This window comes from Atractosteus spatula, chromosome 17 (assembly GCF_055471065.1).
Source record: "Atractosteus spatula isolate fAtrSpa1 chromosome 17, fAtrSpa1.hap1, whole genome shotgun sequence".
NCBI classification, from domain to species: Eukaryota; Metazoa; Chordata; class Actinopteri; order Semionotiformes; family Lepisosteidae; genus Atractosteus; species Atractosteus spatula.
In genome coordinates this window covers 4,274,363-4,299,047 of record NC_142722.1, presented here as the reverse complement: position 1 = coordinate 4,299,047, position 24,685 = coordinate 4,274,363, and the positions used below count along the sequence as shown (strand labels likewise).

Sequence of the window (24,685 nt, the reverse complement as noted above, 5' to 3'; positions counted from 1 at the left end):
GCTCAGGGGGCTCCAGGCAGGTGTCAGTGGGGTGTGGGGGCTTAGGGGGCTCCAGGCTGGTGTCAGTGGGGTCTGGGGGCTCAGGGGGCTCCAGCAGGGTGTGGGGGGCTCAGGGGGCTCCAGGCTGGTGTCAGTGGGGTGTGGGGGCTCATGGAGCTCCAGGCTGGTGTCAGTGGGGTGTGGGGGCTCAGGGGGCTCCAGGCAGGTGTCAGTGGGGTGTGGGGGCTTAGGGGGCTCCAGCAGGGTGTGGGGGGCTCAGGGGGCTCCAGGCTGGTGTCAGTGGGGTGTGGGGGCTCATGGGGCTCCAGGCTGGTGTCAGTGAGGTGTGGGGGCTCAGGGGGCTCCAGTGGGGGTGTGGGGGGCTCAGGGGGCTCCAGCCCGGTGTCAGTGGGGTGTGGTTGGCTCAGGGGGCTCCAGTGGGGTGTGGGGGGCTCAGGGGGCCCCAGGCTGGTGTCAGTGGGGTGTGGGGGGCTCAGGGAGCTGCAGGCTGGTGTCAGTGGGGTGTGGGGGGCTCAAGGGGGCTCCAGGCTGGTGTCAGTGGGGTGTGGGGGCCTCAGGGAGCTCCAGGCTGGTGCCAGTGGAGTGTGGGGCCTCAGGGGACTCCAGGCTGGTGTCAGTGGGGTGTGGGAGCTCAGGGGTTCCTATACCTCCTGCATTGTGCTGTACATTCAGGTTTAGTGTTCTGCAGGGAGCTCTATATACAGTAGCTGTGAGGGACTCACTTGACATTTTATGAATGGAAATAGAATGGACTGTTGGTGTTATTATGTTTCTGTTAAACCATCTTTGAAGAGCTCTCTGCTCTTCTGAAGCAGTTTGGCGTAGTCCAGACCTGTGGAACGGACGTGTTGGCACAGGGCAGCAGTGTGCAGCTGGAGTGCTGTTGTCACCCTTCTCAAGCAGGGCTCCAGTAGTGAATCAGCTTATTCCTGCACTTGCCCCCAGCGCAAAGAACCTTCTTAAAATTCCTTTCTTTGCCATCGCTTTATGCAGAGCGTAGCCAGCCTTTTTAAAAATGTTTTCTCTGGAACATACCTGCTGTCCTCTTCGGTAACCTAGAGAATTAGATTTCTGTTTCAGAAAAGACGCTCATTCTGAGAGCTCAGATTGCTCCAGCCTAGGAGTCCATTGTGTTCCATCTTAGCCACAGTTACGTTTTGTTCACACCAGAAGCAACAAAGGAGCGCCTCTTTCCCGGAGGGCAGAGTGACCCTCTCTGTGAGCCATGAATGCTTTTGCAATAACCTGAGACTGATCTGAGAGGTCTCTTCCAGTCACTGTGCTTCACACAGTCTGCTCCGTTTGCATCAATTAACATGGCGACTGCAGAGCCAGACCGTGCAGCTGGCGTTCACTCCGCATGACCACCCCCTCTGTGACCCTCTGTGGTTCTGTTCCCAGATGGAGCAGGAAATCTCCCGATTCCAGCGCAAGATGTCTGACCTGGAGTCCGTGCTGAAGCAGAAGGATGTGGAGCTGCAGGCTTCGGAGACGCAGCGCTCCATACTGGAGCAGGACCTGGCCACCTACATCACGGAGTGCAGCGTGAGTGTCCGTCCGGCCCGCCCCGACGCACTGCTGGTGATCCGTTTTTGGAAGAATAACTTAGGAGGCTCCTCAGCACCCCCAAAATTTGTCATGTTTCAGGGGTTTTTGTTGTAGATTCCACGTTGCTTCTGTAGTTTGCCTGCATAACGATGCACAAATAAGTTGGCCACTCTCTGTGCCACGAACAAAAAGTGGGGAGGTCAGGTTACTGATGGGTAGATTCCTTCAGCCTTCTTTCCCAACATCTGGCCTGTCGGAGAGCGGAATTTGCAGGTAATACCTCTTTCTCCAGTCCGCAGGCTAAGTAGAATTGACAGAATAAGTAGAACTGACACGGCGCTTGAGTCCTGCCCAACAAAAACAACATCAGATGGCAGAAGATGCGGTCTTTTCCTTCTGCGAGGCGGCTGTGCGCACTGCTTGTGTGCTCAGACCCGCGCTGAAGCTGGATGCCGTGCGTAATGAATTTGCACCTTAGCCTCTGGCTGCTCTGCTGGGACTTGCCTAATCGAGCGCAGGTGTGGCTAATTAGCGGCTTTAGTTCTGCAGCAGCTTTAATTGCTGTGTGGTGGGAGTATTTATCGAGAACCCTGGAGTGCTGTGAAAATGAACAAGTAAAGAGACGCAAATGTAGCAGGAAAGAGGTAATTCTCTGGACACAGGTCTGCCTGTCAATAAGAATGGACACCTGACAGCTGTTTCACAGTTCACTGATTCCCCTTCTGAAGCGAGATGCTTTCGGGTTTTGAATCCCTCGGTGTGAGTCGGAACAGACGTGCTTAAGCTCTGGACCGGATCTCGTCCCGTTTCCTGTTCTTGCGCATGCGACCTTCATCCTGTCGTCGGTGTTATTAGACCGAGCACATAAAGAGTTATCACTTACAGCTGCAACAAATGCAAGTTAATGTGTGGAGAATGACGTGATCGTTTTCTAGCACGCACACTGAAATGGCATTGAACGGACCTGACACAGGTGAAATCATTTGTCATCAATTTTGACTTATGTCAGTCGTTACGAATGCAGCTCTGTAGCGGCTGGACAGACCGTCACGCTTCAACTCGAAGCACAACAGTCAGTGTGTCGTCCGGGCCCTCGGTGCCACGCTCTCCGACAGGGTCACGGTCAATGACCCCGGACCTCCAGTCCTCACTAAAGAGGTCCTGGCTGCATTTTCTCCAGGCTCGTTGTTCTCTGGGTGGAATGTCCTCGTCACCTGAGCCTGATCGGCTCCTCACTAACGAGGTGAACTTGTGCTTTAGCATCAGTGAGAGTCACTCGAGTGAAACAGACATGAATGATCGATTAATCAAAATGAGACTGAACACATTTAGTCAATATCCTAGTTAGACCCTTCATTATGCTAAAAGCAGGCGTGCACAGGGCGATAGGCTTGCTTAGGTGCTCAGTGCCGTGTGATTCCTGCCCCCGTGATGCCGCAGGGGGAGAGGGTGGCAGGAGGGGCAGTGCAGGCGGCGAGGACAGCGTCTCTCTCTGTCCTTCCAGAGCCTGAAACGCAGCCTGGAGCAGGCGCGCATGGAGGTGTCTCAGGAGGACGACAAGGCCCTGCAGCTGCTGCACGACATCCGGGAGCAGAGCCACAAGCTTCAGGAGATCAAGGAGCAGGTGGGTTCTGCCGGCCCGGGACGCCGGCTCTGCCCGCGGGACTGGGTGGGTTCTGCCGGCCCGGGACGCCGGCTCTGCCCGCGGGACTGGGGGGGTTCTGCCGGCCCGGGACGCCGGCTCTGCCCGCGGGACTGGGGGGGTTCTGCCGGCCCGGGACGCCGGCTCTGCCCGCGGGACTGGGGGGGTTCTGCCGGCCCGGGACGCCGGCTCTGCCCGCGGGACTGGGGGGGTTCTGCCGGCCCGGGACGCCGGCTCTGCCCGCGGGACTGGGGGGGTTCTGCCGGCCCGGGACGCCGGCTCTGCCCGCGGGACTGGGGGGGTTCTGCCGGCCCGGGACGCCGGCTCTGCCCGCGGGACTGGGTGGGTTCTGCCGGCCCGGGACGCCGGCTCTGCCCGCGGGACTGGGTGGGTTCTGCCGGCCCGGGACGCCGGCTCTGCCCGCGGGACTGGGTGGGTTCTGCCGGCCCGGGACGCCGGCTCTGCCCGCGGGACTGGGTGGGTTCTGCCGGCCCGGGACGCCGGCTCTGCCCGCGGGACTGGGGGGGTTCTGCCGGCCCGGGACGCCGGCTCTGCCCGCGGGACTGGGGGGGTTCTGCCGGCCCGGGACGCCGGCTCTGCCCGCGGGACTGGGGGGGTTCTGCCGGCCCGGGACGCCGGCTCTGCCCGCGGGACTGGGGGGGTTCTGCCGGCCCGGGACGCCGGCTCTGCCCGCGGGACTGGGTGGGTTCTGCCGGCCCGGGACGCCGGCTCTGCCCGCGGGACTGGGGGGGTTCTGCCGGCCCGGGACGCCGGCTCTGCCCGCGGGACTGGGGGGGTTCTGCCGGACCGGGACGCCGGCTCTGCCCGCGGGACTGGGGGGGTTCTGCCGGCCCGGGACGCCGGCTCTGCCCGCGGGACTGGGGGGGTTCTGCCGGCCCGGGACGCCGGCTCTGCCCGCGGGACTGGGGGGGTTCTGCCGGCCCGGGACGCCGGCTCTGCCCGCGGGACTGGGTGGGTTCTGCCGGCCCGGGACGCCGGCTCTGCCCGCGGGACTGGGGGGGTTCTGCCGGCCCGGGACGCCGGCTTTGTCCGCAGGAGCAGAGATATCAAAATAAAATGACAGGGTTGTTTTGAATAAAAATCTGGGCAGCCTAGACAGGTCTAGGAAACATTTGTAAAAATGAGATCAAAGGGCGTCGGAGAGAATATTCAGCTCAGACGGGTGTACTCCTACATCAACACATACCTGTGCTTGTGGGTTTTAGATAGAGGATGAATTAGAATAAGGATGAATTTTCTCTTTAGGACCAGCATCATTTCTGGGTTTTTTTTATTTGGGATTGAATTAAAAGTAGATTCTTAAAACCATTCCCACTTCCCCCATATGAAATATTTGAGTCTCCACTACCTTCGATGATGCTTTTCCCGTTTGTACCAGGACAGATGTCTCCCGTTGGGCAGTTTCAGGACAGCAGTCCGATTCAGCTCTGGGGGAGAGCAGTAGTGCAGGTCTGTTTTTCCAGCTGGTAAACTTGCTCCTGGGTGAAATTTAAACAGCTGCCCAGATGGCACGTCACAGACAGCGTCAGTCCCTCGACTGGGAGCCCATGCACGCATGAGACTGCAGGACCATTAAAGACCGGGCCTGGCCTGTGCTGGTTCTGATCCCAGACACCTCCAGTTTGACAGCAGAAATAAGTGGATTATTCTCACCAGCCAAACCTGCATGTCCTCACTGCGTGGAGCCTTAGTCATCAGATGCTGCTGTGTGCCCATGTATAGATATTTTTACACTGCTGCAGAAATAATTTCTCGTGATTATATAACTAAAAAAAAAAACGTTTCAAACCTCTGCAGTACAAGATAGGATCAGGTGTTTAGAAATGAATGAGAGTGGAGAGAGAATTCAGTGTCTCTAGCAGTGTCTCCAGTCCAGTCAGGAGTGTGTCAGTGTGTGAATTCAGGGGGAGTGTGAGAGGAGAGGAACAGCAGTGTCTCTAGCAGTGTCTCCAGTCCAGTCAGGAGTGTCTCAGTGTGTGAAGTCAGGGGGAGTGTGAGAGGAACAGCAGTGTCTCTGAGCAGTGTCTCCAGGCGGGCAGTCAGAGTGTCTCATGTGTGAATCAGGGGAGTGTGAGAGAGAGGGACAGCATTGAGAGGAGAAGACACGGCATGAGATCACATATCAGAGTGCGTGACAGCAGTGTCTTCTAGCAGTGTCTCCAGTCCAGTCAGGAGTGTCTCAGTGTGTGAATTCAGGGGAGTGTGAGAGGAGAGGGACAGCAGTGTCTCCAGTCCAGTCAGGAGTGTGTCAGTGTGTGAATTCAGGGGGAGTGTGAGAGGAGAAGGACAGCAGTGTCTCCAGTCCAGTCAGGAGTGTCTCAGTGTGTGAATTCAGAGGAGTGTGAGAGGAGAGGGACAGCAGTGTCTCCAGTCCAGTCAGGAGTGTCTCAGTGTGTGAATTCAGGGGGAGTGTGAGAGGAGAAGGACAGCAGTGTCTCTAGCAGTGTCTCCAGTCCAGTCAGGAGTGTGTCAGTGTGTGAATTCAGGGGGAGTGTGAGAGGAGAGAGACAGCAGTGTCTCCAGTCCAGTCAGGAGTGTGTCAGTGTGTGAAGTCAGGGGGAGTGTGAGAGGAGAGGGACAGCAGTGTCTCCAGTCCAGTCAGGAGTGTCTCAGTGTGTGAATTCAGGGGGAGTGTGAGAGGAGAAGGACAGCAGTGTCTCTAGCAGTGTCTCCAGTCCAGTCAGGAGTGTCTCAGTGTGTGAATTCAGGGGGAGTGTGAGAGGAGAGGGACAGCAGTGTCTCCAGTCCAGTCAGGAGTGTCAGTGTGTGAATTCAGGGGGAGTGTGAGAGGAGAGGGACAGCAGTGTCTCTAGCAGTGTCTCCAGTCCAGTCAAGAGTGTCTCAGTGTGTGAATTCAGGGGAGTGTGAGAGGAGAGGGACAGCAGTGTCTCTAGCAGTGTCTCCAGTCCAGTCAGGAGTGTCTCAGTGTGTGAATTCAGGGGGAGTGTGAGAGGAGAGGGACAGCAGTGTCTCCAGTCCAGTCAGGAGTGTCTCAGTGTGTGAATTCAGGGGGAGTGTGAGAGGAGAAGGACAGCAGTGTCTCTAGCAGTGTCTCCAGTCCAGTCAGGAGTGTCTCAGTGTGTGAATTCAGGGGGAGTGTGAGAGGAGAGGGACAGCAGTGTCTCCAGTCCAGTCAGGAGTGTCAGTGTGTGAATTCAGGGGGAGTGTGAGAGGAGAGGGACAGCAGTGTCTCTAGCAGTGTCTCCAGTCCAGTCAAGAGTGTCTCAGTGTGTGAATTCAGGGGAGTGTGAGAGGAGAGGGACAGCAGTGTCTCTAGCAGTGTCTCCAGTCCAGTCAGGAGTGTCTCAGTGTGTGAATTCAGGGGGAGTGTGAGAGGAGAAGGACAGCAGTGTCTCCAGTCCAGTCAGGAGTGTCTCAGTGTGTGAATTCAGAGGAGTGTGAGAGGAGAGGGACAGCAGTGTCTCCAGTCCAGTCAGGAGTGTCTCAGTGTGTGAATTCAGGGGGAGTGTGAGAGGAGAAGGACAGCAGTGTCTCTAGCAGTGTCTCCAGTCCAGTCAGGAGTGTGTCAGTGTGTGAATTCAGGGGGAGTGTGAGAGGAGAGAGACAGCAGTGTCTCCAGTCCAGTCAGGAGTGTGTCAGTGTGTGAAGTCAGGGGGAGTGTGAGAGGAGAGGGACAGCAGTGTCTCCAGTCCAGTCAGGAGTGTCTCAGTGTGTGAATTCAGGGGGAGTGTGAGAGGAGAAGGACAGCAGTGTCTCTAGCAGTGTCTCCAGTCCAGTCAGGAGTGTCTCAGTGTGTGAATTCAGGGGGAGTGTGAGAGGAGAGGGACAGCAGTGTCTCCAGTCCAGTCAGGAGTGTCAGTGTGTGAATTCAGGGGGAGTGTGAGAGGAGAGGGACAGCAGTGTCTCTAGCAGTGTCTCCAGTCCAGTCAAGAGTGTCTCAGTGTGTGAATTCAGGGGAGTGTGAGAGGAGAGGGACAGCAGTGTCTCCAGTCCAGTCAGGAGTGTCTCAGTGTGTGAATTCAGGGGGAGTGTGAGAGGAGAAGGACAGCAGTGTCTCTAGCAGTGTCTCCAGTCCAGTCAGGAGTGTCTCAGTGTGTGAATTCAGGGGGAGTGTGAGAGGAGAGGGACAGCAGTGTCTCCAGTCCAGTCAGGAGTGTCAGTGTGTGAATTCAGGGGGAGTGTGAGAGGAGAGGGACAGCAGTGTCTCTAGCAGTGTCTCCAGTCCAGTCAAGAGTGTCTCAGTGTGTGAATTCAGGGGAGTGTGAGAGGAGAGGGACAGCAGTGTCTCTAGCAGTGTCTCCAGTCCAGTCAAGAGTGTCTCAGTGTGTGAATTCAGGGGGAGTGTGAGAGGAGAGGGACAGCAGTGTCTCCAGTCCAGTCAGGAGTGTGTCAGTGTGTGAATTCAGGGGGAGTGTGAGAGGAGAGGGACAGCAGTGTCTCTAGCAGTGTCTCCAGTCCAGTCAGGAGTGTGTCAGTGTGTGAATTCAGGGGAGTGTGAGAGGAGAGGGACAGCAGTGTCTCTAGCAGTGTCTCCAGTCCAGTCAGGAGTGTGTCAGTGTGTGAATTCAGGGGGAGTGTGAGAGGAGAGAGACAGCAGTGTCTCCAGTCCAGTCAGGAGTGTGTCAGTGTGTGAAGTCAGGGGGAGTGTGAGAGGAGAGGGACAGCAGTGTCTCCAGTCCAGTCGGGAGTGGGTCAGTGTGTGAATTCAGGGGGAGTGTGAGAGGAGAGGGACAGCAGTGTCTCTAGCAGTGTCTCCAGTCCAGTCAAGAGTGTCTCAGTGTGTGAATTCAGGGGGAGTGTGAGAGGAGAGGGACAGCAGTGTCTCCAGTCCAGTCAGGAGTGTGTCAGTGTGTGAATTCAGGGGGAGTGTGAGAGGAGAGGGACAGCAGTGTCTCTAGCAGTGTCTCCAGTCCAGTCAGGAGTGTGTCAGTGTGTGAATTCAGGGGGAGTGTGAGAGGAGAGGAACAGCAGTGTCTCTAGCAGTGTCTCCAGTCCAGTCAGGAGTGTCTCAGTGTGTGAAGTCAGGGGGAGTGTGAGAGGAGAGGGACAGCAGTGTCTCCAGTCCAGTCAGGAGTGTGTCAGTGTGTGAATTCAGGGGGAGTGTGAGAGGAGAGGGACAGCAGTGTCTCTAGCAGTGTCTCCAGTCCAGTCAGGAGTGTGTCAGTGTGTGAAGTCAGGGGGGTGTGAGAGGAGAGGGACAGCAGTGTCTCTAGCAGTGTCTCCAGTCCAGTCAGGAGTGTGTCAGTGTGTGAATTCAGGGGGAGTGTGAGAGGAGAGGAACAGCAGTGTCTCTAGCAGTGTCTCCAGTCCAGTCAGGAGTGTGTCAGTGTGTGAATTCAGGGGGAGTGTGAGAGGAGAGGGACAGCAGTGTCTACAGTCCAGTCAGGAGTGTCTCAGTGTGTGTGCTTGAGAAGGAAGTGTTCATGATGATAAGGCACAAGTAATTGAACCAGGAGCTGTAATTAAAAGGCAGGTTGTAATTAAGTATGCTCAGTGGAGATCATGATTTGTTCAGGTGTGTCTCAGTATGTGTGCTTTCATAATGAAATTGCCAAAGATAAATGCTATTGCACTGTCGTGAGGAATTGTGCTTTTGTGGACAAAATGATTTTAGGGCTCCTTTTGTGACCCTGGGTCCCATTTCTCTCCCTTCATTGCCTGACTGCTTAATATTGGGGATCTAATTCCATCTGAAAATCTCACAGTGAGAATTTAAAATCCTATAAAGCCGATTGCTTCCTTTTCATGAAGAATTCCTTCTGCGCTGGGGGTGACGAAGTGATCGGAGGGCAGACTCCGGCTCGACAGAGGCCCAGTCAGGATTTGCTTCAGCAGAGAAAAAAAAAGATTAATCTGAGCTTCGTAAAGGAGGGAAAATGAGCGGTGCTTCTCGTGACGGGGGATTAATTTGCTCCGCTCAGGGTGGCTTTACTGCAGCTGTAATTGACTTGTGCCAGTAAGACTGTTCAGCCTGATGGCACAGAGAGCTTCTGAGGTCAGTGCTGACCTGGGGTGGCCTCTCTGACAGCTTGCTCAGTGCTATATCCGTACACCCCGAACTCCGGGTCCCTGCTCCCCAGTCATGCAGCTTTGTTATGTAATGATTGATTCTCTTTCCTCCAGCCATGCTTCCTCCCTCCCTCTCTCGTCTCCCCGTCTCTCATTTCAAGCCTGTCATTGCAGGGAGGTGAACAATCCCTCTGCCTAATTGGTGCTCAATTAAAACCGGGCGCACGATGAGCGGAGTGCCCGTGCCTTTCGGGGTGCTCTGCCTCTTGATGTCGGCTTGGCTCCCGGGTGAAAGATCAGGGCTGGCATGTCTGGTGACCTCTAGAACTTGAACTTGAACTTGAACTTTATTGCCATATGTAACCGGTACTGGTACAATGGAATTCTTACTGACAGAAAGTCTCTCGATTGTAAAACAAGTGTAAAAACAAGACAAAGTGCAAACAGTGCATCAAGACAATGTACAAACATACAGTAGACAATGTGCAAGTAAACATGTAGACAGTTTGAATGTAAACAATACAGACTTGTATGACTGGAAACAATGACTGGAGATGTGCAATAGATAAGAAATCATAAAGAGGTAGATGGTGATGGTGTAGGTGTGGTCCGAGGGGGATGGCTAAATGTGTTCGCCAGTCTCACTGCTTGTGGATAGAAGCTATTGAAGAATCTAGTGGTAAGTGTCCGTATGCTGTTGTATCTCTTGCCTGAGGGCAGTGGGGTGAAGAGCTCATGCCTGGGGTGGTGACTGTCCTCTGTGATGGCCAGAATTCTACCACGGCAGCGGTCCTCATAGAGCTGTTTAATCTCGGTGAGACCGCAGCCGATGATCTTCTGGGCCATATTGACCATTCTCTGCAGTGCCTTTCTCTCTCGAGAAGAGGTGTTGCCGTACCACACGGTGATCCCGTTGGTGAGGACGCTCTCGATGGTGCAGCGGTAGAAGTTCACCAACACATGTATTGGCATCCCCCAACGCTTGAGGCACCTCAAGAAATAAAGGCGCTGCTGAGCCTTCTTCATGATAGAAGAAGACCTCTGGCACTGGGCCGGGTCTCAGGTCAGCTCGCTGACCTTGCGGGATCCTCGTAGGTCCTGCAGAGATGCGGACTCTTGCAAACCTCCAGGTCTCGCCTCCTGGAGGTGCTGTGCCAGCAGCCCTATCACCCTGCGACTCGCCACCCGCAGCCCCACTGAAGCCCAGCAGTGTGAGTCTGGTCAGTGCCTGGATGGGAGACTCCTGGGAAAGCTGAGGCTGCTGCTGGAAGAGGTGTTAGTGGGGCCAGTAGAGAGTGTGCTGGCCCCACTGTGTGCGGGGAGCGTACTGGCGCACTATGCCTGCCGTTGCATTATCCAGATGGGGCTGCACATTGGTGGCAGTAGTGGGATTCCTTATTACCTGTAGAGCACTTCGAGTGGAGTGTCCAGAAAAGAGCTATGGAAGCATAATCTTTTTCCCATGGAGCGGCGAGCTGCATGAGAAGTCAAAGGGTCGTGCTGCGGCGGGCAGAATCTGATCCGTCTGCCCGCGGTTGTCGCTCTCCGTGTCCGGCGGCCCCGCTGCCAGGAGTACCAGGCCCAGCTGGAGGAGATGCGCGTGGCGATCCGGCAGCTGGAGGAGGACCTGGCGGCGGCGCGGCGGCGGAGCGACCTGTACGAGAGCGAGCTGAAGGAGTCGCGGCTGACCGGCGAGGAGCTGAAGAGGAAGGCCGCCGAGTACCAGCAGAAGATCCAGAAGGTACCGGGCTGCCGGGCGCTGCGGGGCGCTGCGGGGCGCTGCGGGGCGCTGCGGGGCGGGGCGGGGCGGGGCGCATGTGGGGGGTGTTAAGCAGACTTCTTTCTGTATTTGAATCTGAGAAATGCTAGAAGTTTTAGACATTAAAGAAAGCCTCTAGTAGTGTAGCCTCCAGGCTCCTCGTTGGAACAGCCCAGCCCAGCCCAGCCCAGCCCGTCTGCTGATCCCTGCCTCTCTGTTGCAGGCCAAGGAGCAGGGCAAGGCCGAAGTGGAGGAGCTCCTCTCCAAGCTGGAAAAGGTGCGGAAAAACATTTTCATTTTCACGCTCCCCCCATTTTCTTTGTTGTTGTCGTCGTCTTTGCTGTTGAACGTTGTGGTGTAGTCCTCCCCGACGGCGACCGGGGTGGGTCAGGTGGCCGTTGTGTGGGCCACGGTCAGCAGAGCTAGCCGCGTGGAGGGGCGGACGGGGCTCTCGCCTGGAAGGTGAAAGGTCACGGGTTCGAATCCCGCGCTGTGCCCTTCCCTCAGCCGGCTGGATGAGGGGTCTCCAGGCTGTAACGCTGAATGAGCCCTGGGCTTCCCTCTCTAAACAAAGATGCAGATGGGGAGGCCTGGGTGTAATTCTAAGTCTTCTTTAAATTAAGATTTGCTTCACCAGGGCCATATGGGTTGTGGTGTGACGGTTTAATAATCACTTTAATGTGGTTCAAGTGTTACCTGTTTGCGGGATGGATTTATCTGCTGATGTTTTTTTTCCCTGTCATGTTTTATTCCAGACCAATGGAGAACAGCAACTCAAAATCCAGGAGCTCCAGGACAAACTGGCCAAGGTAACGCTGGCTGCTCTGGGGTGCAGAACCGAGAGGCCCCGCCACCCCACACCAACACGCAGCTGGGGCTCCGGCCAGGACCCCCCAACAGTCACTGGCCCAACAATTTAACCTCCGGGCCACCCCCAGGCCTAGGCCCCACAACCTGCAGGAAGGCGGGGGGTACCCGGCTCTCGCAGGGAAGCGCCAGCGGTTTGACCTCTGACCCTCTCCCTGCCCGGCAGGCGGTGAAAGCCAGCACGGAGGCCACGGAGCTGCTCCAGAACATCCGGCAGGCCAAGGAGCGGCTGGAGCGGGAGCTGGAGAGGCTGCACAGCCGCGAGGACTCCACGGACAGCCTGCGCAGGCGGCTGCGCGAGACCGAGGTGCGCGGGGGGGCGCGGCCGCTTCCCAAGACCAGTTCCCGGAAGGGACATGACCGCCGAGGGGGTTTTGATAAAGTGCAACATCTGTTTCCCTGTTGCCCTCGGCGTCGGCACATTGCAGAGAGCCGGCAAACGGGCCCTCGTCGCCGGGAGCCAGGTAGTCGTTTGACTCGCGGATTGATCGATAAACGGTTGACGGACGGCTGTCCGTGTGCTCCGGCAGGAGGGCAGGAAGACCCTGGAGAACCACGTGAAGCGCCTGGAGATGGTGGAGAGACGGGAGAACAGGCTGAAGGACGACATCCAGACCAAATCCCAGCAGATCCAGCAGATGGCCGACAAGATCCTGGTAAGAGGGAACGCCGGGTGGGACCCTCTCCCCAGGGAGCGCAGGAGAGCACCTCTGCTCTCCCACGTGCACAGGGACCACCCCCCGAGAGAGAGAGAGACGCCCCAGCAAGGACGAGTCCCCGCTCCCTCGTGCAGGGCCTGCGGGCACGGCCTTCTCATCCTGCCCTTCTGGAAGCGCTCCCCTCTCCTCGTCCCGCTGATCGCCGCTCGGGGGGCAGAGAGAATCAAGGGGGGGCCGCGTTACGACTTTGTTTTCCGTGCCCCGTCGCCCCGCAGGAGCTGGAGGAGAACCTCCGGGAGGCCCAGGCCGCCGCGCAGCGGATCGAGGCTCACCTGGCCCAGAAGGAGAGGCTGTACGAGGACAAGATCAAGGTGAGTCTCCTCTGCTCCGCCAGCGGATCAGGACCCGGAGCCCCTCCCTGCTGCTGTCTTATTGACAGCGAGTGCAGTGTTCTGGCACTGTCTAGATCCATGAACGTGACGCTGAGGGTGACGTGTCCTTTGGGCTGCAGGTCCTGGAGGCACAGATGAAGGTGGATCTGGCTGACAAGGAGTCTCTGGAGGCCAAGTGGGCCAAGCAGGAGGAGGAGTCCCGGGAGAACTGCAAGCTCATCAGCGAGCAGAAAGCTGTAAGCACTGAGGCCGGACTCGTGGTGGGGGGCTGGGTGAGAGCTGCAGTCCGAGACCGGGCCAGACTGCTGACCGGAGCCGGCGTTTGTCTGGGGGGCCGGAGCAGGGCGGGGTCTCCCTGCCCTGACAGTGCATGTGTGGATCCACCATGAGCGTTTGTCTGGGGGGCCGGAGCAGGGCGGGGTCTCCCTGCCCTGACAGTGCACGGGTAGATCCGCCTTGAGCGTCCGTCTGGGGGGCCGGAGCAGGGCGGGGTCTCCCTGCCCTGACAGTGCACGGGTAGATCCGCCTTGAGCGTCCGTCTGGGGGGCCGGAGCAGGGCTGGGTCTCCCTGCCCTGACAGTGCATGGGTGGATCCGCCTTGTGTGTCAGTCTGGGACAGCCCACGTGTTCCTCCCAGCCTGGCAAAGTCTGGGCTGCTCTGTTGCCTCTCACTCCTTACAGCTCCACTCCCACCCCTGCTCCCCCTTCGACTGGACAGTTCAAGCTCCTCCAGGCCCCCGGCGCGAGGCTACGAATCTGAGTGCTCACAAAGTCTTCTTTAGCTGCGCTTCTGTGAAGTTGCACAAATCATGCCGCCATCTGCACAGGAAAGGAGCAGGAGGGACAATCTATCTTGATTCACCATAATCCATTTGCTTTGCAGATTTTTTAAATTATTAGGTCATTTTAAAATGAAAAATACTTTCAGAACAAGTTGATTAGCTCAGGGCTCCGACACTTGAATGTGTCCTGGAAACTGCCTTAATATAGAAATCCCCAAGCAGTAGACGTGAGGTTCCTCCCAGCATGCTAGAGGCCGGTGTTGGCGTGTTTGACCCGCTGACCTCCAGTTGTGTCCTGACTGGGGGCTCATGTGTCTGTGTGTGTCTGCCCTCCCCCCCTCCTGCAGACCATAAATGCCATGGACTCGAAAATGAAGTCCCTGGAGCAGAGGATCGCCGAGCTGTCGGAGGCCAACAAGCTGGCAGCAAACAGCAGCATCTACACACAGAGGAACATGTGAGTGAACAGCAGAGCGTTGGGGCAGACCAGGCTGGCAGTGCAGGGCAGTGTGGTCCACTCCAGGTTTTCCTAAGAGCCGCAGGGCTCTTGTATGGAAGTCAGCAAGTGTTGGAGATCTGAAGCTCAGTCTTCTGGTTTCAGATTTCAGATCAATGCAGGCAGGTGCGTGCTGATGATAAAATATTTGCACCTCATTCTATCCACACTCTCAGGTTTCCTCCCCATAATTCCAGCTCTGCAATTGTTATTCCTGTTTTAGCAACAGGTAAAGATTTCTTCCATGCTGAAAGGAAAGGGAGTCGCAGCTGAAGGGGGCTCCATAGCCGTTGTGTCCCTTTTCCTTTCGGCAGGAATAAACCTTTCCCTGTTCCTCTGCAGCCTGCGCGTGCTGACGCAGCTCCCTGCTTGTATTCCTATTCTGTTCCACCCTTTTGCGCTGCTGCGGTTCTGCTCCCAGGAAAGCCCAGGAGGAGATGATCTCGGAGCTGCGGCAGCAGAAGTTCTACCTGGAGACGCAGGCGGGGAAGCTGGAGGCCCAGAACGCCAAGCTGGAGGAGCACCTGGAGAAGATGAGCCAGCAGGAGCAGAGCAACAAGACCCGCCTGCTGGAGCTGGAGACCCGGCTGAGGGAGGTGAGGGAGCAGGGGGGCGTGTTGGGGTCACAGGAGCAGGAGGAGGCTTGTGGGAGAATCGGGGGTGGAGGAGAGCAGGGGGGCGTGTTGGGGTCACAGGAGAAGGAGGAGGCTTGTGGGAGAATCGGGGGTAGAGGAGAGAGGGAGCAGACTGGGGGGGGTTTAGGGAGAGGAGTGGGGGGGGAGATGCTGAGAACGACCCCCTGAGCAGCAGCCAGCACACACGGGCGCTTTCCTCTCCCCTCTTGCTCAGATGGGCCTGGAGCACGAGGAGCAGAAGCTGGAGATCAAGCGGCAGGTGACGGAGCTGACGCTGTCGCTGCAGGAGCGCGAGTCGCAGATCAGCAGCCTGCAGGCGGCCCGCGGCGCCCTGGACAGCCAGCTGCAGCAGGCCAAGACGGAGCTGGAGGAGACCACTGCCGAGGCCGAGGAGGAGATCACCGCGCTCAGGGTGCGCGTCTTATCGCCTTTAATGGCGTCCCATCGACTGCCGTCCGTTCAATTAACCTCCGGGCCACCCCTCAGGCCTACTCCCCACAATTAATAGCTCAATTAATCAATTAAGGTTTGAATGAAATTCTGAATCCCTCATGAACATGGAGAGACCTCGAACGCTGCTCTCCCTCCTGTGCCTCTGAGAAAAACCACTCTGCATCACTGGAGTGTACCAGGATTGCAGCAGTGGGTTCAACGCCAGCAAGGCCCGTGGCTATGACTGTCGCCAGTGCAGCGAGGGCGATGGAGACACTGGGATGCACCCTCCTGTTCCCGGCGAGACGCTGCCAGAGTGGTAATTCAGAGCCGAAACGAGGATCAAAGCCGTGTCTCTTCTCTCTCCCTCTTACAGGCTCACCGGGATGAAATCCAGCGCAAGTTTGACGCCCTGAGAGACAGCTGCTCCGTATGTATCCTCTCCCGACCCCCCTCCCCCTTGCTCTGAGCTCTCTTCCGACAGCAGCAGAGTCTCGGGCTTTATTCCTGCCGCTGCAGTTTAACTGAGGGTGCAGCTTTTAGGGAAATGTGCAGTAGAGCGACCGTACAGAGCTGTATTTCAACGTGTGGCAGGTAACAGTACATCTGTTTTTCTTTTAGGAGGGAATCTTGTGTGTGTAGTGGGCAGGCTTTAAAATCCCAACACTACCCCTCTATGTGGTGCCTTTAATCTCTTACCTCAGTAAGATAAGATCACTTTATTGGCCCTGTACCATCTCTTGTATTAGGAATTTGTCTTTTTGCAGACCCCAGCTTGCTCTCCATGAGAGACACAGACGGGGAGAGAAGCTGGGGGTCAGAGCGCAGGGGCAGTCATTTATACGGCACCCCTGGAGCAGGTGGGGTGAAGGGCCTTGCTCAGGGGCCCAACAGAGTAGGATTCCTCTGCCGGCCGTGGGATACGAACCGGCAACCTCCCAGCCACAGGCAAAGATCCTTGGACATAGAGCCACCGCACCGGCCAGTACATTGCCTTGCTCTCTCTGCAGGGTCCACAAAGATGTGCTGCTCTCTGCTTCTTCCTCTCTTGCCCCTGTTTCGGGGCTAGATGTGATCAAATGCCCGGGCCTTCGCATAGCAAAGCGCAAGCTTTTAATTTTTCCCACCGGGATTCCACAGGGTGAAGCTTTCGGCACACAGACAACCACCGTCATCAATTTTAATCTCAGAAACTCGTGCGGAGTAAGCAGCCCAGCTGCACCTGAGCGACCGGGTCGGGTACTTCAGGCTGCAAGCGGGCAGCCGCTGTCTGCTGCGGTGCCACCTGTTACACCTCGCACGCTGCCGAGGAAAGAGATCCCGCGGGGGGAGACGGCTGCAGACGTGTGGGATTTAAATGCAGTCCAGAGCAGGATCTCTAGTCATTGCTGCTCTTGTCTTGGTTTGCTATCTGTGACCTTCGGTTCACAGTGTATTTCAGTTCGCGCTCCTTTGTTTTAACTCGCAAAGAAGCCTGAGCAAGAATGAACACTCCATCACGTTGGCATTCATTCACTGGGCAGAAGCTTTTAGCCAAAGCAGCTCAGTCTCATCTGGTCAAAAGGCAGAGGGTGCAGATATAAAGAGCAGCTCAGCTGTTTGTTTGGTCCTGTAGCCGCTCTCCGATCTCTGTTCCCCTTTTCTAAGAAATCCCTGCTCACGCCGAGCTCGGCCCCGGACCGCCCTGTGGAAGTGCAGATTAGTGGACGTCGGCCCCGCAGCGCTGTTTTTACAGCACCGTCGCGCACAGTGAAACAATTTCGATTTCACAGGCTGGTGGCACGGAGACCAGAGCGCCTGTGGTCACGGTGCAGATCAAGGGGAAAGACACGACTGGATTATCTGGATTATTTATAGGAGCCATCTCCAACATAGGATAGGTCTCACCCTCCTTCTTTAAAGACAAGTGGGGTACAAGGGTTTCAGTACAGTTTAACAGTCGAATCCATGCGAGTGTCTCACTGTTCCAGCGTTTCAGAGGCAGCGAGATGGCTGAGTAATCTGGCAGGAGCCACACATGGTGATCTGTGGGGAGTCTGGCACTGTGCTCCTGGCCAAACCTCGGTCTCCTGTTGGAGAGGGAATTTCTGAGACTGAATTGCAGCAAGAAACAGTTCTCAAATATCCAGAGCGTGTGGCTGCCTACTCTGTTATTTAAATACCTGATTTCTCAGGTGTCCCTAGGAAAAAACACAAACGCCTTCACAGATGTGCTAAAGGAGTGCACTGTGTTCAGAAAGACAGACCCCAGATGGCAGTCCGTGAGGGTCTGCCCTTGTGAGAGACGTGCTGAAGCCCAAGGATCCAGCCCGCCGGCTGCTGTGCTGCTGCAGTTCGTGCAGGGGAGCCTCCTGCTCCCAGCGTGTCTCCTGCGCAGCTGTGTGGGGCGTGGGGAGGAGGGATAAGCTCTGTGAAAGGGCTGGGCCGCCTGCTCCTACGCCGTGTCCACCAGCTTCTGTTCTTTCGGATCATATTCCAGGGTTTCCTGCCTAGTTTCTTACCCCCTGCAGGAAGAGACCCCCGAAGAAACCTCCCTGTGTGCAGTGGAGAGCTCGGACAGCAGGCCTGCTCCACATGCAGGCTTGCCCTGAGGAGCTCTCTGGATCTCGTCCCCGAGACAGACAGCTTCACTTTGAATTGCTTCGTTCAGAAAATAGACTTTGGGTTTAGTGTGTTCTTAAACTGTCGGTTGTAATATATTTTGAGTTTGCGACTCATTCTCTCACATTCACAGTCGTTAAAGATCCTGCTGTGTTCCTGGGGCCTGATTAAGGGCAGCAACGCCAACACCTGAATCTTCCTCCCTGGGATCATGTAGACAGGGCTTTTTCAAGTCAGGATGTTTGAATGATTAACTTAACGTCACCAAAGAGGGTGACAGTTCCTTATATTGATGGTTATCAGTCAGGTCTCTTCCAACACATTGAGTATTGCCAAGTCCCACTCCCTGTCCAGCTCCTGTTTATTTCCTGTGGGCAGTGTCGGCAGCCGCTGTTGCTCTGTGTCTGGTACTGCCCTGGGCCTGCCACTGAACCCACCCCAGTTGCGTTCCCGGGCACGTCACGGGCAGAATTCGAACCCGTGACTCGCTGGGCTTGCCACTCTCGTGCAGAGAGTCTCTCGGAGATCTCTGCTGTGCTGTTGCCAGAAGCACGCTCTCTAGAGTCGACAGGGCAGGTTCATCTGAGCAGCTGGGCCTTGTGCGTCATGCAGGGCCAGAAGCAGACGATCGTGCAGTCCGCTGGAGCTATTGCAGTGCTGAGAAGTGTGCATCCACCCAGCTTTATCTCCAGTGCACTGTGTGCTACTGTACTGCAGTTGTGCAGAGGACAGCTGCAAGTACAGCAGGAGAGATGGAATATTCCAGTGCTTGGGGGCATCTTGTCCTTTCATGCTTGTGAGCACAGAGCGCAGCCTCATTCCCTCACCCTCTTGTGTTGTCAGGTCATCACAGACCTGGAGGAGCAGCTGACCCAGCTGAGCCAGGAGAACGCCGAGCTCAACCGGCAGAACTTCTACTTGTCCAAGCAGCTGGACGAGGCCACGGACGAGAGCGAGGACAGGCTGCAGCTGAGCCAGGACGTGGACCGGCTGCGCAGGGAGGTGGCTGACCGGGAGATGCACCTCAATAACCAGAAGCAGGTGAGCATGGTGGAGCCAAGTCCTATCATGACTGACAGGCTGACCGCACTACTGACACACTGACTGACCGCACTACTGACACACCGGCTGACAGGCTGACCGCACTACTGACACACCGGCTGACAGGCTGACCGCACTACTGACACACTGACAGACAGGCTGACCGCACTACTGACACACCGACTGACAGGCTGACCTCACTACTGACACACCGGCTGACAGGCTGACCGCACTACTGACACACTGACAGACAGGCTGACCTCACTACTGACACACCGGCTGACAGGCTGACCTCACTACTGACACACTGACAGACAGGCTGACCGCACGACTGACACACTGACAGACAGGCTGACCGCACGACTGACACACCGACTGACAGGCTGACCACACTACTGACACACCGACTGACAGGCTGACCACACTACTGACACACCGACTGACAGGCTGACCGCACTACTGACACACCGACTGACAGGCTGACCGCACTACTGACACACCGACTGACAGGCTGACCGCACTACTGACACACCGACTGACAGGCTGACCGCACTACTGACACACCGACTGACAGGCTGACCGCACTACTGACACACCGACTGACAGGCTGACCTCACTACTGACACACCGGCTGACAGGCTGACCGCACTACTGACACACCGACTGACAGGCTGACCGCACTACTGACACACCGACTGACAGGCTGACCTCACTACTGACACACAGGCTGACAGGCTGACCTCACTACTGACACACTGACAGACAGGCTGACTGCACGACTGACACACCGACTGACAGGCTGACTGCACGACTGACACACCGACTGACAGGCTGACCGCACTACTGACACACTGACAGACAGGCTGACCTCACTACTGACACACCGGCTGACAGGCTGACCTCACTACTGGCACACCGGCTGATAGGCTGACCGCACTACTGACACACCGGCTGACAGGCTGACCTCACTACTGGCACACCGGCTGACAGGCTGACCGCACGACTGACACACCGACTGACAGGCTGACCTCACTACTGACACACCGACTGACAGGCTGACCGCACTGCTGACACACCGGCTGACAGGCTGACCTCACTACTGGCACACCGGCTGACAGGCTGACCTCACTACTGACACACCGGCTGACAGGCTGACCGCACGACTGACACACCGGCTGACAGGCTGACCGCACGACTGACACACCGGCTGACAGGCTGACCTCACTACTGACACACCGACTGACAGGCTGACCGCACTGCTGACACACCGGCTGACAGGCTGACCTCACTGCTGACACACCGACTGACAGGCTGACCGCACTGCTGACACACCGACTGACAGGCTGACCGCACTGCTGACACACCGGCTGACAGGCTGACCGCACTGCTGACACACCGGCTGACAGGCTGACCGCACTGCTGACACACCGGCTGACAGGCTGACCGCACTGCTGACACACCGGCTGACAGGCTGACCTCACTACTGACACACCGGCTGACAGGCTGACCGCACTGCTGACACACCGGCTGACAGGCTGACCGCGCTACTGACACAACGGCTGACAGGCTGACCGCGCTACTGACACAACGGCTGACAGGCTGACCGCGCTGCTGACACACCGACTGACAGGCTGACTGCGCTGCTGACACACCGACTGACAGGCTGACCGCGCTACTGACACACCGACTGACAGGCTGACCGCGCTGCTGACACACCGACTGACAGGCTGACCGCGCTGCTGACACACCGGCTGACAGGCTGACCGCACTGCTGACACACCGGCTGACAGGCTGACCGCACTGCTGACACACCGGCTGACAGGCTGACCGCGCTGCTGACACACCGACTGACAGGCTGACCGCACTACTGACACACCGGCTGACAGGCTGACCGCACTGCTGACACACCGGCTGACAGGCTGACCGCGCTACTGACACAACGGCTGACAGGCTGACCGCGCTGCTGACACACCGGCTGACAGGCTGACCGCGCTGCTGACACACCGACTGACAGGCTGACCGCGCTGCTGACACACCGACTGACAGGCTGACTGCGCTACTAACACACCGACTGACAGGCTGACCGCGCTACTGACACACCGACTGACAGGCTGACCGCGCTGCTGACACACCGACTGACAGGCTGACCTCACTACTGACACACCGGCTGACAGGCTGACCGCACTGCTGACACACCGGCTGACAGGCTGACCGCACTGCTGACACACCGGCTGACAGGCTGACCGCGCTGCTGACACACCGACTGACAGGCTGACCGCACTGCTGACACACTAATGGCAGTACAGACACAGGCTAATTGACTGTAATGCAAAACTGCACTGTGATTCTCAGAATCCCTTACATTCCTCATTTCTTTATGCAAAGCATTTTACTTTAGAATTAGATTTTCTTTTTAGAAAGAAAGCCTCAAAATGAATTGTCTCTGAGTTTTTCCTTTTGTTTTCTACACCATTATTTTATTAAAATGAAGAAGGTCATGAAGTGATATTTGGTTGGAGATAATGCGTGTGGGCGTCTGCGCACTGAACACAGTCATTTTCAGGCTTGCTCATCTGTTAATTGCTAATCTGCAGTGGCGGATCAGGGCTTCTTACAGGCAAGGCTGGGGATGGAACAAGGCACTGAGCCGAAGCACTGATGCTTTGCTTCCCTGTACGATATAAAGCTCTTCAGAGTGACCTCTGGGGATTGGAGCAGAAATCGGTTTGGATGTGCTGACATCTCGCCAAATGCCCCGCACCTGCTCCGTGACCTGCTAATGATACTGCCAAACACTTTGAGGTTTATTCTCAAGATCTGTATTTTTGATTGTCAGTTTTTCCTGGAGAAGTTCTGCCGTTTTTTAGCACCTTGCCTGCCAAAGCAAAAAATGATCAAACAGGAGAGTTAAGAACTCTCTTTCAGAGTCAGCCAGTGGGCAGGGAACTGAATACTGGCACAACTGGCTGGGGCATGTGTATAGGGGATAGACACAGGCAAGTGGACATGCAAGCTTGGAAAGGAAGCCTCTTCAGTCTGAAGATGTTCACAGAGCTGGAACAGAGGAGTCCTGTGTGCCGTGTTGCTTATCTCCTTCAGCCAGGCTGCTGGGTGTCCTGTGGTGTTGGACTGAATCTGTGTGAGTGTGTGGGAATGGTGTTGTGCCTGGGACGTCTGCTCTTGGATGTCCTGCACAGGGCCCGTGTTCGGTGATCGGTCAGGCCAGTGCGGTGATCCGATCTCTCTCCCTCCTCCCTTCCTGTCCCAGAACCTGGAGACCCTGAAGACCACCTGCACGATGCTGGAGGAGCAGGTGATGGAGCTGGAGACGCTGAACGACGAGCTGCTGGAGAAGGAGCGGCAGTGGGAGGCGTGGCGCGGCGCCCTGGAGGACGAGAAGGCGCAGGCGGAGAGGAGGTCGCGCGAGATGCAGCGCTTGCTGGACAACGAGAAGCAGAACAGGTAGGGCCGTGGCGGCCAGGGGGAAATCCCAGAGGGCATCGCCAACATCCGGTCCCGGGCCTTGGAAGGGGTCGTGGAACAAGGGTCTAACTGGTGCTGTCAGAGTGGGCGAGGCTGGCGGAGGACACTGAGTCTGCTTGTCTGACCTGCTGGCCTACAACTGACCTGCTTAACTCCCAACATCATGTTATGGATTTTAATTTATTTGTGCAAATGTCCTGCCTATATGAGGGTCACAGTCCCCTGTCTGCAGCTCCTAAAAAAGCTGTCTTGTAGAGCTGCATAATTAGTCTCACATATCCTGCTCTTGTCAGCAGAGGGCAGATTCCAGCTCTACGAGGGTCTGTGCCAGCTCCTGAGGTGATGGCCTGCCAGCGTGTCTACGGGATGTGTGTGCTGTGTCTTTCAGATTGCGGGCAGACCAGCGGAGCTCTGAGTCTCGCCAGGCTGTGGAGCTGGCAGTGAAGGAGCACAAGGCCGAGATCCTGGCTCTGCAGCAGGCACTGAAGGATCAGAAGCTGAAAGCTGAGAGTCTGTCTGACACGGTGAGAGATAGGGCTCGCCCTAGACGCACGCAGCCCCACACCGGGAGAGATAGAGCTCGCCGTAGACGCACGCAGCCCCACACCGGGAGAGATAGAGCTCGCCGTAGACGCACGCAGCCCCACACCGGGAGAGATAGGGCTCGCCGTAGACGCACGCAGCCCCACACCGGGAGAGATAGGGCTCGCCGTAGACACACGCAGCCCCACACCGGGAGAGATAGGGCTCGCCGTAGACGCACGCAGCCCCACACCGGGAGAGATAGGGCTCGCCGTAGACACACGCAGCCCCACACCGGGAGAGATAGGGCTCGCCGTAGACGCACGCAGCCCCACACCGGGAGAGATAGGGCTCGCCGTAGACGCACGCAGCCCCACACCGGCAGAGATAGGGCTCGCCGTAGACGCACGCAGCCCCACACCGGCAGAGATAGGGCTCGCCGTAGACGCACGCAGCCCCACACCGGGAGAGATAGGGCTCGCCGTAGACGCACGCAGCCCCACACCGGGAGAGATAGGGCTCGCCGTAGACGCACGCAGCCCCACACCGGGACAGATAGGGCTCGCCGTAGACGCACGCAGATGGCGGACTGGGCACTGAGGTGTCCCTGTTGCCCCTCCCCTCTCCCCTGGCAGCTGAACGACCTGGAGAAGAAGCATGCCATGCTGGAGATGAACGCCCGCAGCCTGCAGCAGAAGCTGGAGACAGAGAGGGAGCTGAAGCAGAGGCTGCTGGAGGAGGTACTGCCGTACTGAGCAGGGAACAATTGTTTTTTTTATGCTTTTCCCACCTCTGGCCCGATGTCACCTGGCCAGTTTTCTGTCTCCTCCTCTTTCGTTGTGCCCTGTCTCTCTGCGTCACGTGTTTGGCTTGTCTGAGAGGGGAGGGAGACGGCACTTTGTTATCTCTCTGTCTGTGTTTGCGGTTCACGAGCGCACAGCCGACGGTGGCTTTCCTGGGGAGCCTCCTGCCCTGACCCCAGAACCCCAGATCGGCAGCCGCTGGGGTGTTGACCTCTCGGCTGACCTGTCCCTCCCCCGACAGCAGACGAACCTGCAGCAGCAGATGGACTCCCAGAAGACGCACATCTACCGCCTGACGCAGGGCCTGCAGGAGGCGCTGGACCAGACCGAGCTGCTGAAGACGGAGCGCTCGGACCTCGAGTTCCAGCTGGAGAACATGCAGGTGACGGCGCCAGGAGCTCTGGAGTCCGGAAAGAAGTTACTGTCGCTCAATCCGCGCTGTAGCTACGGCAGCGATTCTGCAGCTTGTGGAATTGCACTGTGCTGTTCAGGAGAGTTTTATTACAAAGAGAATTCCATCAGTAGAATAACGATTGAAAATTACTGCAGTAACGGATTGCAATGTGTTAGCGGGATAGATCAAGCGAATAGGGGAGTTTTATAGCAGATTGAGTTCCTGGTAGTGGAAAACGTGTGGTATATTAGCAACTCATAGAAAAATGACACTTACAGATGTTTATGATTCAGGAACCTGCTTTTTATTCTTGTTCATCTCACCCCTTAGTCACAGACGGGGGGAAGACAGGGTCAGTGTTTTTCCTTAATCAATAAAGGGACGACAGCAAGGCTAAATGGGCTTGTTTTTGTTAAAGGGAGGCCTCGTGGGATTTGCATATAAGTGAAGCTGTTGTAAGTGTTCTCAACAGAACTGGCAGGGAGAGGTCGTGAATAAATTACCTGCAGCACTGTTTTGGGAGACCTGATACCCTCCCTGGCGTTTGTACTGCTTTTCTGTCGCTGCTGCTGCTGCTGTTTGAGAAATTCTGTTCCACAGGGTTGTGCATGAACACCGACAGCTGTTTGGTGACCCTT

At 56.8% G+C, this 24,685-nt stretch overlaps 1 protein-coding gene across 1 annotated transcript in view; it reads left to right on the top strand.

Annotated features, from left to right (window-relative positions):
- Window positions 1-24,685, top strand: part of citb (citron rho-interacting serine/threonine kinase b) — a 77,142-nt gene that overhangs the window by 25,896 nt on the left and 26,561 nt on the right. The window contains exons 12-29 of the mRNA XM_088936051.1: window positions 1,402-1,545; window positions 3,053-3,172; window positions 10,752-10,922; window positions 11,164-11,217; window positions 11,696-11,749; window positions 11,974-12,114; window positions 12,338-12,463; window positions 12,742-12,837; window positions 12,978-13,094; window positions 13,988-14,097; window positions 14,558-14,732; window positions 14,986-15,183; window positions 15,580-15,633; window positions 18,648-18,845; window positions 22,114-22,307; window positions 22,717-22,852; window positions 23,486-23,590; window positions 23,895-24,035. Coding sequence (XP_088792177.1) covers window positions 1,402-1,545; window positions 3,053-3,172; window positions 10,752-10,922; window positions 11,164-11,217; window positions 11,696-11,749; window positions 11,974-12,114; window positions 12,338-12,463; window positions 12,742-12,837; window positions 12,978-13,094; window positions 13,988-14,097; window positions 14,558-14,732; window positions 14,986-15,183; window positions 15,580-15,633; window positions 18,648-18,845; window positions 22,114-22,307; window positions 22,717-22,852; window positions 23,486-23,590; window positions 23,895-24,035 — 2,334 coding nt within the window. The remainder of the gene's footprint in view (window positions 1-1,401; window positions 1,546-3,052; window positions 3,173-10,751; window positions 10,923-11,163; window positions 11,218-11,695; window positions 11,750-11,973; window positions 12,115-12,337; window positions 12,464-12,741; window positions 12,838-12,977; window positions 13,095-13,987; window positions 14,098-14,557; window positions 14,733-14,985; window positions 15,184-15,579; window positions 15,634-18,647; window positions 18,846-22,113; window positions 22,308-22,716; window positions 22,853-23,485; window positions 23,591-23,894; window positions 24,036-24,685) is intronic.